At 47.3% G+C, this 16,932-nt stretch overlaps 1 protein-coding gene across 2 annotated transcripts in view; it reads left to right on the forward strand.

Annotated features, from left to right (window-relative positions):
* Nucleotides 1–892: 892 nt before the first annotated feature.
* Nucleotides 893–16,932, forward strand: part of e2f2 (E2F transcription factor 2) — a 100,442-nt gene continuing 84,402 nt past the window's right edge. For both annotated transcript variants that reach the window (XM_072501054.1, XM_072501055.1), the window contains exon 1: nucleotides 893–1,462. In XM_072501054.1, the coding sequence (XP_072357155.1) occupies nucleotides 1,214–1,462 (249 nt within the window). In that variant the 5' untranslated portion in view covers nucleotides 893–1,213. The remainder of the gene's footprint in view (nucleotides 1,463–16,932) is intronic.

Genomic DNA, 16,932 nt, shown 5'->3' on the forward strand with positions numbered 1-16,932 from the left:
CTGGCCCATGCCCAATCTCCCACCCTATTCCCATTACCCCACCTAACCTTTGGACACTAAGGAGAAATTTAGCATGGCTGATTAATGTAGCCTGCACATTTTTGGACTGTGGGAGGAAACCGGAGCACCAAATGGAAACCCAAGCAGACACGGGAAGAATGTACAAACTCCATACAGTCACCTAAAGTCGGAATGAAATGAAATGATAATTGCTTATTGTCGCAAGTAGGCTTCAAATGAAGTTACTGCGAAAAGCCCCTAGTCGCCACATTCCGACGCCTGTTCGGGGAGGCTGGTATGGGAATTGAACCCGCACTGCTGGCCTTGTTCTGCTTTACAAGCCAGCGGTTTAGCCCACTGTGCTAAACCAGCCCCTCAACCTAGATCCCTGCTGCAGTGCTAACCACTGTGCCACCATGTTGCCCCTTAAACTCATAACTTTACATGACTGAATAGCCTGCATTCACTGTTATGTCACTTAATCAGCAAACAGCATTTCAGCAGAGAAGGGGGAGAAAATTAGCAAACAACAAGAAATCACTCCCCATCCATTAAAAATGAAAGTGGAATTGCAGAGAAATATAAAAAAATATAATACAGGTAGAGCAAATATAAATTGTTTCTATTAATTGATCTTCATTGTATCTAAAAACGGAAACTTTTAATTGAAGAATATAAAATCTGTCAGGATGTTGTGAAATTCTCAGCTGGAATCCAGTTTTCAAAGTTTGCATTGTGTCTTTCGCTTTAAGAACCAAACCGGACCGAGCGCTGTGATTGGTCGCTGCAGCATGTATCCGAGTCAGTTGCTTACCAATCAGCGGCGGGTATTTGCAACAGATGGCGGGAAATATGAATTTCGCGGCACAGGCTTTGGCGCCAGAGGCTGACTTTCAGAGTCTGTGAATCAGGCTGCATTCAGGAGCTGCAAACAGTTTCTGCAGCCATTTTTCGCTCTGATTCAGAGGGGACCTTTTTACAATCCATTGCATCCTGCTACATCCAAAGCAATATCAGCCGCGGGACCCCGTGCAATTTAACCCCGAGACTTTGCTAGTCGTTTATATGTCTGCATTTGTTGACTTTGCTTTTTATTTTGTATTCAAATCCCGGTTTGAAGTTAATCATTTTTTTGCCCCTCTTTCCTCTCTCTCTCTCTCGTTGCAAACAAAAGGGGGAGAGTGGGGGAAAGACTGTGACCTTGCAAAAGAAAATGCCAAAGGGAGTTTCCCCAGCCCCATGCAGGGGGATTATTGGGGTGGTGGCCAGTTCCCAGAAAAAACTTATTAATGTGGAAAATGGGAGTACGGGTTTGTGTAGCCCCCAGATCCCCACCATCCCTGCCAGTTATTTCACCCAGATTGCAGGAGTAATGTATTCTGATAACAGTGGGGACTGCTTGTATACGACCCCGCAAGGACCTGAAGTTAGAACAATAAGGACTAATACAGGACGCCTGCCGGTAAGTTTAATTAAAAATTTAAATATTCATTTAAAAATAATCGCGCATTTATACTTGTGTGCTTAGCTGAGTTCCTGCAAAATATCAGATCACTTGTGCATTAATTATCACTGAGAAATCAACCATGTCCCATTTAACATATAAAAAAAATATAACATTGAAAATAACCCCACTTTGTATACGTGGGAGGGGGAGGTGAAAGCAGGTTTCTCGTTCTTGCTATGTAACAGGATCTATTGTAATAGCGAAACGGATCAGATGGCTGCTCACTGCAACTCTTGCTGTCTTAATTTTGTTTTTATTCCAATGCAAAAACAAGTTTCTGCAGGCTGCAGATTTGTCAGCAAAATGTTTTTCTTAAAAGATAATCGAACTGTCACTCTGAAATTTTGCTGGGGTTGTCTTCAGTCACGCTCTTTAAAATTACATTAAATGGGCTTTCTAAATATATTTTTAATATAGGGGTCAACGTTATTTAGAGATTTGGGAGGTTTCCTTATGTTAAATTGAAATGAATGAAAATGAAACCAACCAGGCCCGTGGCACTTTATTGGCACGACCTTTCATCTCATCAATAAATATTGCTCTGCTCCTTTGTTGGTGTGATATGGGTTTAAGTTAGCAAATATTCATAGAATTCCTACAAGTGCAGAAGGAGGCTGTTCGGCCCATCGAGTCTCTGAAAGAGCACCTGACCTTGGGCTGCACTCCTGCCCTATCCCTAACCTTTTGGACACGAAGGGGCAATTTTAGCATGGCCAATTCACCTAACCTCACATCTTTGGACTGTGGGTGGAAACTGGAGCACCCGGAGGAAACCCAGGCAAACTTAACACAGTCACCCAAGGCCAGAATTCAACCCAGGTTTCTGGCACTGTGAGGCAGCAGTGCTAACCAGTGTGCCACCCTGTGACACCTTTATTGCTGAGCTTGTTAAAGCTCTGTCCTGGATTGGACTGCTTCTGTAATGGAGGTGATATTATCTTCTAAAACGCACCTACTATTTCTAGTTTTTAGACCATATCTAACTTGGTAGATGACATTTTTTGAGGGAGGAGTTTCTTGACAGCTGTTTTTCTGGTGAAGGACTCGAAGCAGAAGTTGTTACTTCCAGTAAGTTGGGGAGTTTCTTTACAGGGCACAGCGTTTCATGCGTATTATGGATGGTGTTCCAGTTTGTCTCCTCTTGAATGCTGTATAAATGTTGCTTCTTTGCCCTGCTGAAAGGTCCTGAGATGGGATTGGCAGTCCAACTGCCCCCCTCCAGTGCCCCTGTATCCCCATGTGGCACAGAGACAGGAGGACAGCATTTAGTGCCTGGAGCCTGTTCTGCCATCCGATGAGATCATGGTTGAATTGTGATCTAACTCTAGATGCCTGCCTTTGCCCCATAATAACAACGAATGACTAAGAAGAAGAGTGAGAGACAGCTAGCTGGGAATATAAAGACAGGTAGCAAGAGTTAATTAAAAAGGAAAAGAGTAATTAAAGTTAGTGCTTGTCTTCCAGAGAGTGAGCCTGAGGACTTAATAATAGAAAATAAGGAAATGGCAGATGAATCGAACAGATATTTTTTCTGTCTTTTATTGCAGAAGGCACAAACACCTTCTCAGAATAATTGTAAATCAAGAGGCGGAATGGTGAGAGGAACTTATAATAATTACAATCATCAGGGAAAGGGTCCTGAAAAAGTCATTGGAGCTTAAAGCTGTCAAGTCCCCCAGATCCCGATGGACTTCATCCTGGAGTCTTAAAAGAAGTGGCTGCTGAGATAGGTCATTGGTTTCAATTTTCCAAAATACTTTAGATTTTGGATTGGAAAATAGCGAATGTAACTCCTCTGTTCAAGAAAGTCTGGGGGGAGGGGGATGAAGAAATGGCAGCCCAGTTAACTTAACATCTGTCAGGGGGGAAATGCTGGAATCTGGTATTAAGGAGGTTGTAGCAGGGTGCTTCGAATATCCCGAGCAATCAGGCAGAATCAACATGGTTTCGTGAATGAGAAATTATGTTGAACTAATTTATTAGAGTCCTTTTGAGGAAGTAGCAAGCAAGGTGGATAAAGGGGAGCCTGTCGCTAGATAGAAAACCAAGTTGTGAAGAGGATGCAAGAAGTCCATAGTGGGATATATAGATAGGTTAATTGAATGGGCAATACTTTGGCAGATGGAAATTAGCCTGGGAGGGTGCGAACTTGCTTGTCCTTTTTGACAGGAAAAGCAGTGTGTTCTTTGGATGGAGAGAGATTGCTGGACTCTGATGCAGAGGGACCTGAGTTTCTTGGTGCATGTATCACGGAGGGTTTGTGCAGATACAATGGGTGATATTTTTGTCATTTGTTGTAGGGCAATTGGAAGTTTGCTATAGTTGTGCAAGCTTTTGATGGGGCCACGTCTGGAATGCTGCATGCAGCTTTGTTCTCCTTTATTTGAGGAAGGAAACCATTGCATTGGAGCAAATGCAGAGAGGGTTCACTAGACTGGTTCCTGGAATCAAGGTGTTGTCTTGGGAGGAGGAGTGGGATGGGCTGGGCCTGTATCCTTTGGACTTTGGAGAGGTGATTCTTGACTGACAGGAAGTCAATAGGGGATAGGCAGGAAGTAAAGACCACAATCAGATCAACTATGATCTTATCAAAGAGCGGATTGGCTTGAGGGGCCAAGTGGCCTACCTGTCCTAATTTGCATGTATCTCTTCGTACCGTTGGCTCATAATCAATCAATCAATCTCTGATTTCTAATTAATAATTTGTGTTTGCTGTGTCACCCCATAGCCCTTGAAATTCTGAAGGAATCTGATCGTTATTTGTATACTTTCTCTTTCATACCTTACATTCTGGTAAATCTACTACACTCCCTTCATTGTTTACCATAGTGAATTTTGAAAGGTGATTTTGGGGGGGGGGGGGTCCTGATCGTGATGATGTCCTCGCTGTGCTGTTCAGGGGGGGGCACACTGGGTATTGTCAGGTAGGGGGTTTGTACGATAGTGGTCAGGGATGCAAGAAGCCTGACTGCTTAGCTCTCACCAGCCCAAAGAGACAAAGACCAAGAGCAGTGTGTTGACATTGTACTGGCTGTGCTCGGCTAACTTGAGCACAGACGAGAGACTCCATCTGGGATCCCTGCTCTATGCCTGATGACCCCCTCCCTCACCACCACTACTATATTGTGAGAGTAGTGCATGCAGCATAGGCTGGGTTGTGCAACTTTGAACCCCTGGTGTCAGTTGCAGTGCTGCATATTTGATTTTCAGCAAGGCCTCCTTTTTGCTTATACACTTGTTTGTTGGCTTGTCCAGTTTGAATGCCCTGGAGCCTGAGGTTTGGGAAAGGCTGTTCCCCATTGCTATAACCTCAGTTAATATTTACATCCTAATTGCATCAATTTGGAATAAGGGATAAACCATTTAAGACTCAGATGAGGCGGAAAATTTCTTCACTCAGGGAGGGTGATGAATCGTTGGAATTTTCTGTCCCAGAAGGTTATGGAAGCTCGATCATTGAGCATATTCAAGAGAGAAATTGATAGATTTCTAGAGACTAATGACATCAGGAATGTGGCGTTGAGGTGGATGATTAGCCATGATCTAATTGAATAACAGAGCAGGCTCGCTGGACTGAATGGCCTATTCCTGCTCCTTTGTTCCTTTATGGAACATAAATTAATGGAACAAAATTATTCCCTTCTCTGTCTCTGTGATATGCACCTTACAAAGGCTACTAATGTATCCGCTGCTTGCTGTGCAAAAGGCTTACCTGTCTGGTGGAATAAGTGGCAGTCCTGAAGAGTCATTCTTCTAATGGAGGTTATATTTCCATTATTTGCTAACCTGCGAGGCAGCACAGTAGCGCAGGGGATCGGTAGCACAGTGGTTAGCACTGTGGCTTCACAGCGCCAGGGTCCCTGGTTTGATTCCCCGCTGGGTCACTATCTGTGCGGAGGCTGCACGTTCTCCCTGTGTCTGCGCGGGTTTCCTCCGGGTGCTCCGATTTCCTCCCACAGTCCGAAGACGTGCAGGTTAGGTAGATTGGACATGCTAAATTGCCCTTAGTGTCCAAAAAGGTTAGGAGGGATTATTGGGTTATGGGAATAGGGTGGAAGTGAGGGCTTAAGAGGGTCAGTGCAGACTCGATGGGTCGAATGGCCTCCTTCTGCACTATGTTCTGTGTAGAGTTAAAATTCTGCCTCTTGCCAGCAAATCCTTTTGTCACTTTGCCCCTCCCTGTCTCAAACTCCCTACAACCCTCAGATCTCTGTGCTCCTCCAGTCCTTGTCTTGTGCATCCTTGATTTTAATCAAGGTGGCCGTGCCATTAGTTGCCTGGGCCGCAAGCTCTGGAATTCCCTCTTAAAACCTTCCTCTACTCTTTAAGTGACTCCTTTAAAGGCTGCCTCTCTGACCAAGCTTTTGTTCTCATCTCCTAATATTTCCTTCTACGGCTCAGTGTTGAATTTTGTTTGATAATGATCCTACGAATCAGCTTGATATGTTTCACTGTGTTAAAAGCGCCATATAAATGCAACTTGTTGCAGTGTGCGTCTGCAGCATAAAGAACCACCTTTTTGGTTTATTAATGAGGATCAATCTGACTTATTTGCAACAATTTTCAACTGAGTTGGGGGGTTGGTTCCATTTCTGCATTGTAACTATTCTGAATGCTGGTTGTTTTACATGGAGTGTTGAGAGTCACTCATTTCAAGCCTCCTGACACACCGCAATCAAACCTTCAATAGGTCTGGTAGGTTCCATAATAACGTCTAACAGGGAATCGGGTATGTACTTGAAGTGGAGCTTTTGTTCCGCCATGGCAATGGGAGAAAGCCAGCACAGAGACGATAGGCTGAATAGCCTCCATCTGTGCTGAGCGTCATATTGCTAGTTGAATGTTAGTTGCACGTGTGGCTTTGCAGTGCAATCTCGCTGTAACTAAGCAGGTGTTGCCTGTTTGTCTCAATGGAGTTTGTCGTTTGTTGTTCCTAACCTAGCGAGGTTTGCAATACTGGTATTTCTAAGCAGTGAAGGAAGGCAGTGGGGACGTGATACACAAGCTTAAAATATTCCGACAATTATCAGCAAAAAGGGTCGAGAGCTGAAATTGCTTCATCCAAACGGTAATAGAATTGTGGAATAATAGTAACTAGGACAGATCACTACTAGGGTGGCACAGTGGTTAGCACTGCTGCCTTTACAGCACAGGGATCTGGGTTCAATTCTGGTCTTGGGTGACTGTGTGGAGATTGCACGTTCTCCTTGTGTCTGCATGGGTTTCGTCCAGATGCTCGTTTCCTCCCGCAGTCCAAAGATGTATAGGTTAGGTGGATTGGCCACGCTAAATTATCCCTTGGTGTCCAACAATTGCCTAAACTGCCCAACGGTTAGGTGTGGTTATGGGGTTGCAGGGATAGGGCAGGGACCTAGGTTGTGTGCACTTTGAGTGTTGGTGTAGACTCGATAGGCTGAATGGCTTCCTTTCTGCACTGTAGGGATTCTATGATTCGAAGTAGCCAGTGTCGATGGGTTCAAGGGTAAATTGGGTGCATTTTTGGAAATAATGTTGTGAGATTGAGCTATGGAAACATGGCTTGTGTTTTGCGCCTGACAGCCTCTTGATGTTTTCCTAATTTTGTTTCCTCCCCAGATTTCCCAGTATCGTAATCAACCATGTGTGTTGCCTGTGTATTTATATGTTCCATCACTTCAACGGTGTAATAAATTAGAATGTCGCAGCTGCCAATATTAGGTTGCCATTTAGTTAGGACTTGACCTCTAATAGCAATCTTCAAACTGGTAGCCCATCCCAGTGGCCTGCTTTTGGAAGGGATCCATGTCAGGGAAGGGACTCGATCAGTGCTGGAATATTTTTTCTCCTCTTTTGAGGGGAAACTAAAATGGCTCCTTAGTTGGGGCAAACCTCATCTTCACACTTCTACTCCTGTGCAAAAATGTTGGCTATAGTTGAGATTTACTGAAACTGGGATGTACAACAGCACACTAGAAATGAGCATAATCAAGACTGAGTGCATTCAAATACTTGCTGAGTGTAGTTCATCAGGCTACCTGGTGAGCTGTCCACTTCGTGTTTACATCTTGGCTGAAAAATGTTTACAATACATGGTCAGGAAGCGGTGACAATGTCCTGCTCTTGTCCCATACAAGGCCATTGCTTCCGTTTGGAGAACAGATATTTATTTTCATGTTAATTTTAAGTTGATATTAAGCTGAGGCATTTTTATTTTGCTTTTGATTAATTTGGTTTGAAAATATAGAGAATGCAAACTACTCTTCCAACAGCATTGAGGGCAAGAGGACGGCCATTTGAGGCAAAGCAAACCTGGACCGTCAGCTTTTCAGGAGAGTAGCCTTTTACTGATGAGTCTCGCCACTTGAAAGCCTCATCACCTTGTTGTCAATCGGCACCAATAATGTTGACAAATTAACTAGATATGGCAGTTATTAATGATAATATTGCTTTTCAGAGTCGCCAGGTATCAAATGATACCACCACAAGGCTTTACCGGATATCGATCAAAGACCAAACAACCAGTTCGTCAGTTCAAGTTCAAAAATAGTTTATTTACACACCAGGATTACTTCGACATACAACATAAAACACTACAAGTTAAACTACACCTAACAACTACAATAACCTATACTTAACTTCAGGGCAACTGGCTATGCAGATGAACAAGGCCTTTATTCGGATCTTGCGTGGCTGGGTAGAAGTGGCTTCGTTTCTGCTGGACTCATCCGTCCGGTAGCGATCATTGGTCTTGAACTTGTCTTCTGGTCGTAATGCTACACTTGGTTTTAGGCGTAGGCTGGGGCCAAGAGAGACCGAACACATGGCTGTGTCTCTTTTTATCCCTCTGGGATTTCGCGCTCTTTGGGGTGGTCCTTAGCTTTGGACCCAATAATTCGACAGGCTTTGATCACTGCCTTCTATTTTGGCCAATAAAGGGGCGGGTGCCTTGATGACTGGGCGTGTCCTGAGCGGTCATTGACCTTGGCTGTTTGGGCTTTCTTAGCAAAGAGAGTGGCGCCGGTTAGTCTGCATCTGTATCAGTTACCGGAGTACAGTCCTTTTGTTCTGGGGAAATGGGCCATTAGAATGCAAATGAGCGGGGGTTTCGATCGTGTCTAGCTATCTGGGTTGCAAATACACACACAAGCTGAGTGTGTTTTGAGTCCTGGGTTGACCATAATTCCCATGGTCCTTTGCAGGTGGCTATCTGAGATGGCTACAACCTCCATCAGAAATATTTCTGCTGTAGTGGCAAAAGTGGCAGCCATTTTGATCACAGCCAGAACGTGTCTTTATGTGGTACCGTTAACACAATAAAAAGTGTTTTGTAAGTGTGTTATGGGACAAAATCTGACTTTGGGATAGTACAGGCAAGTGACCAGATGTTTAGTCAAAGATGTAGAATTTCAAACGCATCTCAACGGCGGAAAGAGAGGCTGAGCGATTCGGGGAAGACATTTCAGAATCTCTGATCTAAGCAGCTGAAGGTATAGTTGACAAAAGTAGAGGAACCTAAAATTGATAAGTTGTGGGATGATCTGATTAAGGCCTTTGGTATTGCGATTTATTTCTCTATTTTCCCTGATATGGGGGCCGCTGAACAAAGTATGCACAACCTTAAAGTTATAGCCAGGCCATTCAGGAAGCATTTCATTACACAAAGGGTAGTAAAAATCTGCGACTTTCTTCCTTAAAAGACTATGAATGTTGAGGGAGGGTAGGGGTCAATTGAAGTGATCTAGACTGCGGTTAAAAAAAAATATTTATGTAACAAGGACAGGTAATTGGAGTTGATGTAATTTATTATATTTGCACCCAGTCATGTTGTGGCTTACTTATCCCTCCAAACCTTTGCCAATGCAATTAACAGCTTGCGTTGCCAGTGATGGGCCAGATTCTCTGTGGAACTGGTCCTGGAGACGTTGAGGGTTGTTTGGATTTTAATGAGTCAGCAACCAGGTGGTGGTTTTTTAAAAGAAAATGCATTTCTTGAATGCTTTGAACATCCATGAATGGTTGTGTGTGAGGCACCGTGAAACCACAACAGATGTGGTCTGACTTGATGTTGCCTTCTTGCTTCCCTTCACTTCAGGGAACAGCTGTTGCCATGGTATGTCGCTGTGAGTGTGGTTGGGTGACGCTGAGCTCTGCTGAGGCTTGGAGGGGGGGGGGGGGGGGTTGTTGAGGTGAGTGAAGAATTTGAATGGACTGGAAGGTAAGGCATGAGTAGGAATCCACCTGACCTACATGGAACGTCTCGATCTAGGCTCGCAAGTTGGTGCCAATCATATGTTGTGTTGAATGTCATAGAATGCTGCAGCACAGAAACAGATCATTTGGCCCTCCTGGTCCATCCCGGCATATGCTCCACACAAACCTCGTCCATCAATCCTATCAGCAAATGCTTCTGCGCCTTTTCTTCCTCTGTATTTGTCTTGACTTTTCCTTAAATGCTATTTGCCTCAAGCGTTCCATGTGGTAGTGCGTGCCACGTTCTCGCCAATCCCTGGGTAAAATGGTTTCTTACATTTATGGCTGTTTGTTTTTGACGCGTTCACAAGTGGAAACATCTTCTCTGTCTACCCTATCAAACTTTTCATAATTCTGAAGGACCCTATTGGGCAAATTGGATCCTCATCTTGTAGGTGTCCCACAGGTTGCCAGTCTGCCTCCGATGCTTTACCAACCAGCCAGACTCTCTCGCTCTCTTGTTAAAAGATCTGGGAGTCGGCTCAGTTGGCTTGAGGTGGTGCTGCAGGGAAATGCTCAAGCTTCTGCTGTCCATGTGATGTACCATCAATAACCACGAGACGAAATGGTGAACAATTGAGGCTTTATTGCGCTAGATGTTAAGCCTCCTGCAGCTGGAACCAGAATGGAGGCAGCGCAGGAGAGTGCACACTTTTATACAGAGCCTGCAGGGTGGAGCCAGCAGGCCGGGATTTACTGTATTGAATGTAGTATAGTGGCTGTACCGTAATACATGTAGTGTATAACCAGTGGTGTTTACCACACCATGTCTGAAGCTGCACTGGGTCCCATTCACCCCCCCACCTCCCAAACCGGGTGACTGGCTTGCAGGCGGTGCCTTTGTTTGAAAATTTGTATTTTTCGTTTTGAAAGGCCTTGTGCCAGATAACCTGCGTGCCACCAATCCCGGCCTACTCTGCATCCCTGATTTTAATTACTGCAACGTTGGTTGTCATATCTCCAGTTGCTAGGGCTTTCAGCTCTGGAATTTCTCCCCTGCCCCCCCCCCCCCCCCCCCCACACACATACATACACATACACCCCTCCTCCTTGTCTCTCTACCTCTCTCCTTTTGCAGTGCTTTTAATACCCATCTCCTTCAACAATTTCTTTTGGTAACCTATCTGACTTTCTCTTTGTGTTGTGTAAAGATTATTATTATTAATATTTTTTTATAATTCGCCTGTGAAGGATCGTGGGATTACTTAACTGTGTTAAAGAGGCTATATAAATGCAAGTTGTTGTTCTGGTTTGGGTAAATAGCGCTATGTTGCAAGAAAACTCTCTGGGCAAAACATATGATCCTAGCTACTGAACTTCAGTATGGAAACCATGAACCATGGTTCTTGCCAGTCTAACAAGTTCTGTAGATTTGTGTGGGTGAGGTGTGTTCTTGGGTTGAGGGGTAAGAATTTGTGCTTCAAAGAAAGCGACTGGGAACTCTTAGACTGTGTGGCCTGTTGTATCGGTTCAAAAAGCCCTGGGACTTCTACTGTTATGTTCTTCCTTTGGGGTGTGGGGCAGGGAATGATCAAGGCATGTGATGATTTTGCATTGAGTAACTTTGGGTGATGAGGCACCAAGCCTGGAGCTTTGGTGGGCGAGGTTGGAGGAAGGGGTGTTGCACTACGAGAGTAATTCTGCAGCCCACATCAGGGAGGCTGCACACTGGAATTAGAGTCTCAAAATTGGCCTCTCTTTTTCTGCGATTGATTGATTGTCCTTTCAAAACTACAATGAATCACTGATGGGGATAGTTGGTGTCAGTGAATTGTGCCCTCAAAGAAATGTCAGATTGTTTTGAGAGAGGGAGGGACTAAAGTGAGCCGGATCAAGGAGAGGGTGAGCGAGAGAGATGGGGGGGGGGGGGGGGGGGGGTAGAAGTAAATGAAGAGAGGAAGTGGCTAGAAGGAGAGGGCTGCACTAATATAAAGCATCTTCAACTGCATTCATTGAAGTTTGAATGTCATATCCAGGTAATATTCTGTTCAGGCAAAGATATGAGGGGGATAGGGAGAAGGTGGCTCCGAAGGGAGAAAATGCCTCCCACCTCCTGGTTTCTGATTAGTCCAGATTTCTCCCATCCTTCAACCATGAAACCAAACTTGTTATTTTTCATGAGCGTCGTCAATTTAATTACCGTCTTGTCTTGGAACGATCTAATATAAAATGTGCCGTAACAGGTTGGTTGAGCTGGGTTTCTGAAGAGGTGGGGCCTCACCCATTCTTTTTTTTAATACCAACTTTACAATCCAAAAAATTGCCTGGGAACTAGGACGTTTAGCCACTAAAATAGGAGTCATTAAACATTTACCCCTTTCTTGGTTCCATCTCCACCCCTCTCCAAGCTGGGACCTAATTTCTCAGCACAATTGGATTAGCTGTCATTCCACAATTTACAGCAAAGCAGCTGATTCAGCACACAACAGGAGGATGCTAGTGTTCATGCTCCACCCAAACCTGCTCCCAGCCCTCTTCATTTATCCATCTCCGTTTAAGCTTTGATTCTTTTCTCCCTCGTACTCCTGTGACTTCCTCTTGAAATGAAGCTCCTCAAGTATTCCTTGTGGTAGCAAGCCCCAGGTTTTAACTGCTCCTTGGGTAAAGAAGTTGCTCCTCAATTCCCCACAGGATTTTCTAGTGGCTATGTTATCCCCCCCACCAAGTGTTGGACCTCCATTTTCTACACACACCAAGTGGAAACATCCTCTCTCTGTCCACCCAATCAAATCTTTATTGTTATTTTAAAATGTCTAAAATTGGTGTGTTTTTTTAAGATAAAAACGAGAAACCAAATTTTACTCGTTCCCTCACTACCACCACCACCCCATACTTGGGAGTGTATGCCTTGACATGAAGCGGCGGATGATTTGACTTGGCTATGATCTTGTTTTTCTGCCACTCCCATAATGAAAAGCTTGCCACATCAGTCGTGGTTCAACTATTTATATAACAAACTCTGGTATTCAGCACATGGTGACTGTCTGAGAGTCTGGCATGGAGGTCCTTGCCCTGAGCCGTCTCCTGCTGGACTGCCCAGGAAGTGTTGTGTTCCTTGTTTTGTACTGTGTATGCTCTTGTCTGTGATTGGCTGTCGTGTTGTGTGTGCTAATTGGTCCGTTGATCTGTCTATCATTATGTATGTGTGTATGTGCTGTGATGTTCACTTGAATATCATGACATCCCCCTTTTTACAAGATTATGTGCCTACGTGGTTATAAATAGAGATGTGTACTGAGTGCAGCTAAATGTGTGTGTGTGTAATATTTACAGCATGTACATGGGGCTTAACTATATACAAGGGGCGATGTCGGGTGTGACATACTAACGAGGTTGTACCATAACAAACAACTTGGAAATGTGGAACTATAAAACAAATTCCTGTAACAATAAGAACATAAACATATTAAAACAGTGGTTGCATGAGTTCAATGTATAAACAGTCTCATAAGTCCAGTCTAGTAGGTGGGTGACGAATTCGGGTTGACCATCTCAAGGGTGGGTCTGGAACCACCGGCTGAGGTGCGGGCCTGGCCACGGGCGGCGACGGAAGGGGCATGGTAGCAGGCAGCTCCACGAAGTCGCGATCAGGAACCACAGGAGGACACGGTGTCAGTGTAAGGTCTCGTTGCGAGCGTGGAAGTAGGCGAAGAGCCCGGCGATTGCGCCTACGCACGGATCCATCAGGCATGCGAACCAGGAATGAGCGGGGAGCCACGCGTCGGAGAACTTCGGCAGATGCTGACCAGCCACCTTCTGGTAGGTGGATGCGGACTTCGTCTCCAGGGACCAGGGCGGGAAGATCAGTTTCCTGTGTGTCATATGACCTCTTCTGGCGACCGCGCTGCAGTTGCATCCTGTGCAGTACCGGAGCATGGTCTATTGTGGGTGCCAGGATGGAAGGTGCAGTGGTCCTGAGGTCGCGACCCATCAGCAGCTGGGCTGGTGAGAGACCAGTGGCTAGTGGGGCCGAGCGATAGGCCAGTAGGGCCGAGCGATAGGCCAGCAGGGCGAGGCAGAAGTCCGACCCGGCAGCAGCAGCCTTGCAGAGGAGCCGCTTGACAATGTGAAGGCCCTTCTCCGCCTTTCCATTTGACTGGGGGCTGTACGTCACGTGTGTGAAGCCATACGAGGCAGCAAAGTATGACCATTCATGGCTGGCGAAACAGGGCCCATTGTCCGACATGACAGACATCGGAATGCCGTGGCGAGCAAAGGTGGCTTTGCAGGCCCTGATGACAGCAGGCGACGTCAAATCGTGCAGGTGTATGACTTCTGGGTAGTTGGAGAAGTCGTCAACGGTGATGACATAGCCCCTGCCGAGCGCGTGAAATAGGTCGACACCCACCTTCGCCCAGGGGGACGTCACCAGCTCATGGGGCAGAAGCGTTTCAGGAGGTTGCGCCGGCTGAAACCTTTGGCAGGTGGGACAGTTGAGCACCATGTTGGCAATATCATCACTGATGCCCGGCCAGTATACCGCCTCTCGGGCCCTCCGTCTGCACTTCTCGACCCCCAGGTGGCCTTCGTGTAGTTGGTCGAGAACCAGCTTGTGCATGCTGTGCGGAATCACAATCCGGTCCAGCTTCAGAAGGATACCATCAATGACGCCAGGGCGTCTCGGACATTGTAGAACTGCGGGCACTGCCCTTTGAGCCACCCTCCCGTCATGTGGCGCATCACACGTTGTAGAAAGGGGTCGGCCGCAGTCTCTCGGCGAATACGGCCCAGACTGGAGTAGTCAGCTGTCAGATTTGCCAATGTGAAGGCCACCTGCGCCTCGACCTGACATACAAAGCCCTCCGAATCTGGCGGCGTGCTCACTGCTCTGGATAGGGCATCCGCAACGATGAAGTCCTTCCCTGGGGTGTAGACCAGTTGGAAGTCATACCTCCTGAGTTTAAGTAGGATGCGCTGGAGGCGAGGGGTCATCTCGTTCAGGTCCTTGTTTATGATGCTGACCAGGGGGCGGTGGTCAGTTTCGACAGTGAACCGGGGAAGACCATATACATAATCATGGAACTTGTCTAAACCGGTTAGCAAGCCCAGGCACTCCTTTTCGATCTGCGCATAGCGCTGCTCTGTGGGGGTCATGGCTTGCGATGCTAGGCAACTGGGGCCCATGACGACGTGTCATCCCGCTGCAGGAGCACTGCTCCAATGCCGGATTGGCTGGCATCAGTCGAGATTTTGGTGGCACGAGACGTGTCAAAGAACGCCAATACCGGTGCAGTTTTGAGTTTGAGCTCCTCCCATTCCAGCTGGTGTGTGTTGCCACTGGAGCTCTGGGCATTTTGACGAGGTGGCGCAGAGCCGTCGTGTGGGAGGCAAGGTTGGGAATGAACCTCCCCAGGAAGTTGACCATGCCAAGGAAGCGTAGCACTGCTTTCTTGTCTGCCGGCTGCGGCATGGCTGTGATGGCGCTCACCTTGTCTGCATCCGGACGGACCCCTGACCGGGAAATATGGTCCCCCGGGAACTTCAGCTCGGTTTGGCCAAAGGAACACTTGGCTCGGTTGAGGCGCAGGCCGTTTTTCCCGTATGCGGGCAAAGACGCGTTGGAGACGACATATGTGCTCCTGTGGTGTGGTGGACCAGATGATGACGTCGTCCACGTGAACGCGCACCCCTTCGATGCCTTCCATCATCTGCTCCATGATCCTATGAAAGACCTTGGATGCTGAGATGATGCCAAATGGCATCCGGTTGTAGCAGAACCTGCCGAAAGGGGTGTTGAAGGTACATAGCTTTCGGCTGGACGGATCGAGTTGGATCTGCCAAAATTCCTTGGAGGCATCCAGTTTCGTAAATATTTTCGCCTGGGCCATTTCAGTTGTGATGATCTCCTGTTTGGGTATGGGATAATGGTCCCTCATGATATTGGTATTGAGGTCTTTTGGGTCAATACATATGCGGAGCTCGCTGGAGGGCTTTTTGACACACACCATGGAGCTGACCCACGGCGTGGGCTCCGTGACCCTGGATAGGACCCCTTGGTCCTGGAGATCCTGCAGCTGCTGCTTGAGGCGGTCTTTGAGTGGTGCAGGGACTCTGCGAGGTGCGTGAATGACCGGGATGGCGTCTGGTTTGAGGCAAATTCGGTAGGTGTATGGCAGTGTTCCCATGCCCTCGAATGCCTCCTGGTTGTGGGTGAGGAGCGATTGGAGCTGTGCATTGAACTCTGCATCCGGGAAGTCAGATGTGCCGCCTGGAAAGAGAGAGTGGACTCTTTGCACGAGGTGGAGAGCCTTGCATGCCTGTGCGCCTAGTAGGGAGTCCTTCGATGAGCCGACTATCTCGAACGAGAGTGTGGCCATGTGTGTGTTGTGTGTCACCTGGAGCTGGCAGGATCCCATAGCCGGGATAACGTTCCCGTTGTAGTCGACCATTCTGCACCGGGACGGCCGGATTGGTGGTCTGACCTTCATGGCGTAGAAGGGTCACCATGCTATGAGGTTGGCGGAGGCGCCAGTGTCCAGGCGGAAAGTGATCGGCGATCGGTTGACCGTCAGGGTGGCACACCATTCAACACCCGGATTGATTGTGTTGACTCTGTTCCCATCAATGACCGCAACCCGGAAGGAGTCTCGGTCATCTGTGTCATCGGTCTGGATGTCGTAATGTGGAGGCTGAATGGTCCGCACGTTCCTGCGAGGTTGTTGGAGATGTGGAAGATCAACAGTTTGAGCTGCTCGCCAGTAGGCAGCGTAGTGGCCCACCTTGCCACAGCGTAGGCATTGTCGGGTTTTTGCGGGACATTGCCCTTTTAAATGTGCAGCTCCACGGTTGCTGCACGTCGTGACGTCATGGCGTTCGTTGCGCCACTGCGCATGCGCAGTACGGTCTTGCGTCGAGCGCGCCTGCGCATCACGTCCCTCAGTGTTGCCGTAGGTTTTGGCGCGCGGGAGGCCTCAAAGCGCGCGAAACGTCCGGGCCGTGGGCCGGGAGAAACTCTATCGCCTGGACCCGTTCGGCCTCGTGGGGCACCTGGCTCGCCGATCCGGTCGGGTAGGACCCCCTCCGCGCCGATTCGGTCGCCTGAAATTGGGCATAGCGGCTAGTCGCGTTCTCGTGCAGGACACAGGCTTAAACTGCAGATGCTAATGTTAGGCCTTTTATTTTTAAAAGCTGCTGGCGTAGGCTGCCCGAGGCAACCCAAAAACGATCTGGTCCCGGATCATGGACTCTGAGGTGGT

Source organism: Scyliorhinus torazame, chromosome 1, assembly GCF_047496885.1.
Source record: "Scyliorhinus torazame isolate Kashiwa2021f chromosome 1, sScyTor2.1, whole genome shotgun sequence".
Lineage (NCBI taxonomy): Eukaryota > Metazoa > Chordata > Chondrichthyes > Carcharhiniformes > Scyliorhinidae > Scyliorhinus > Scyliorhinus torazame.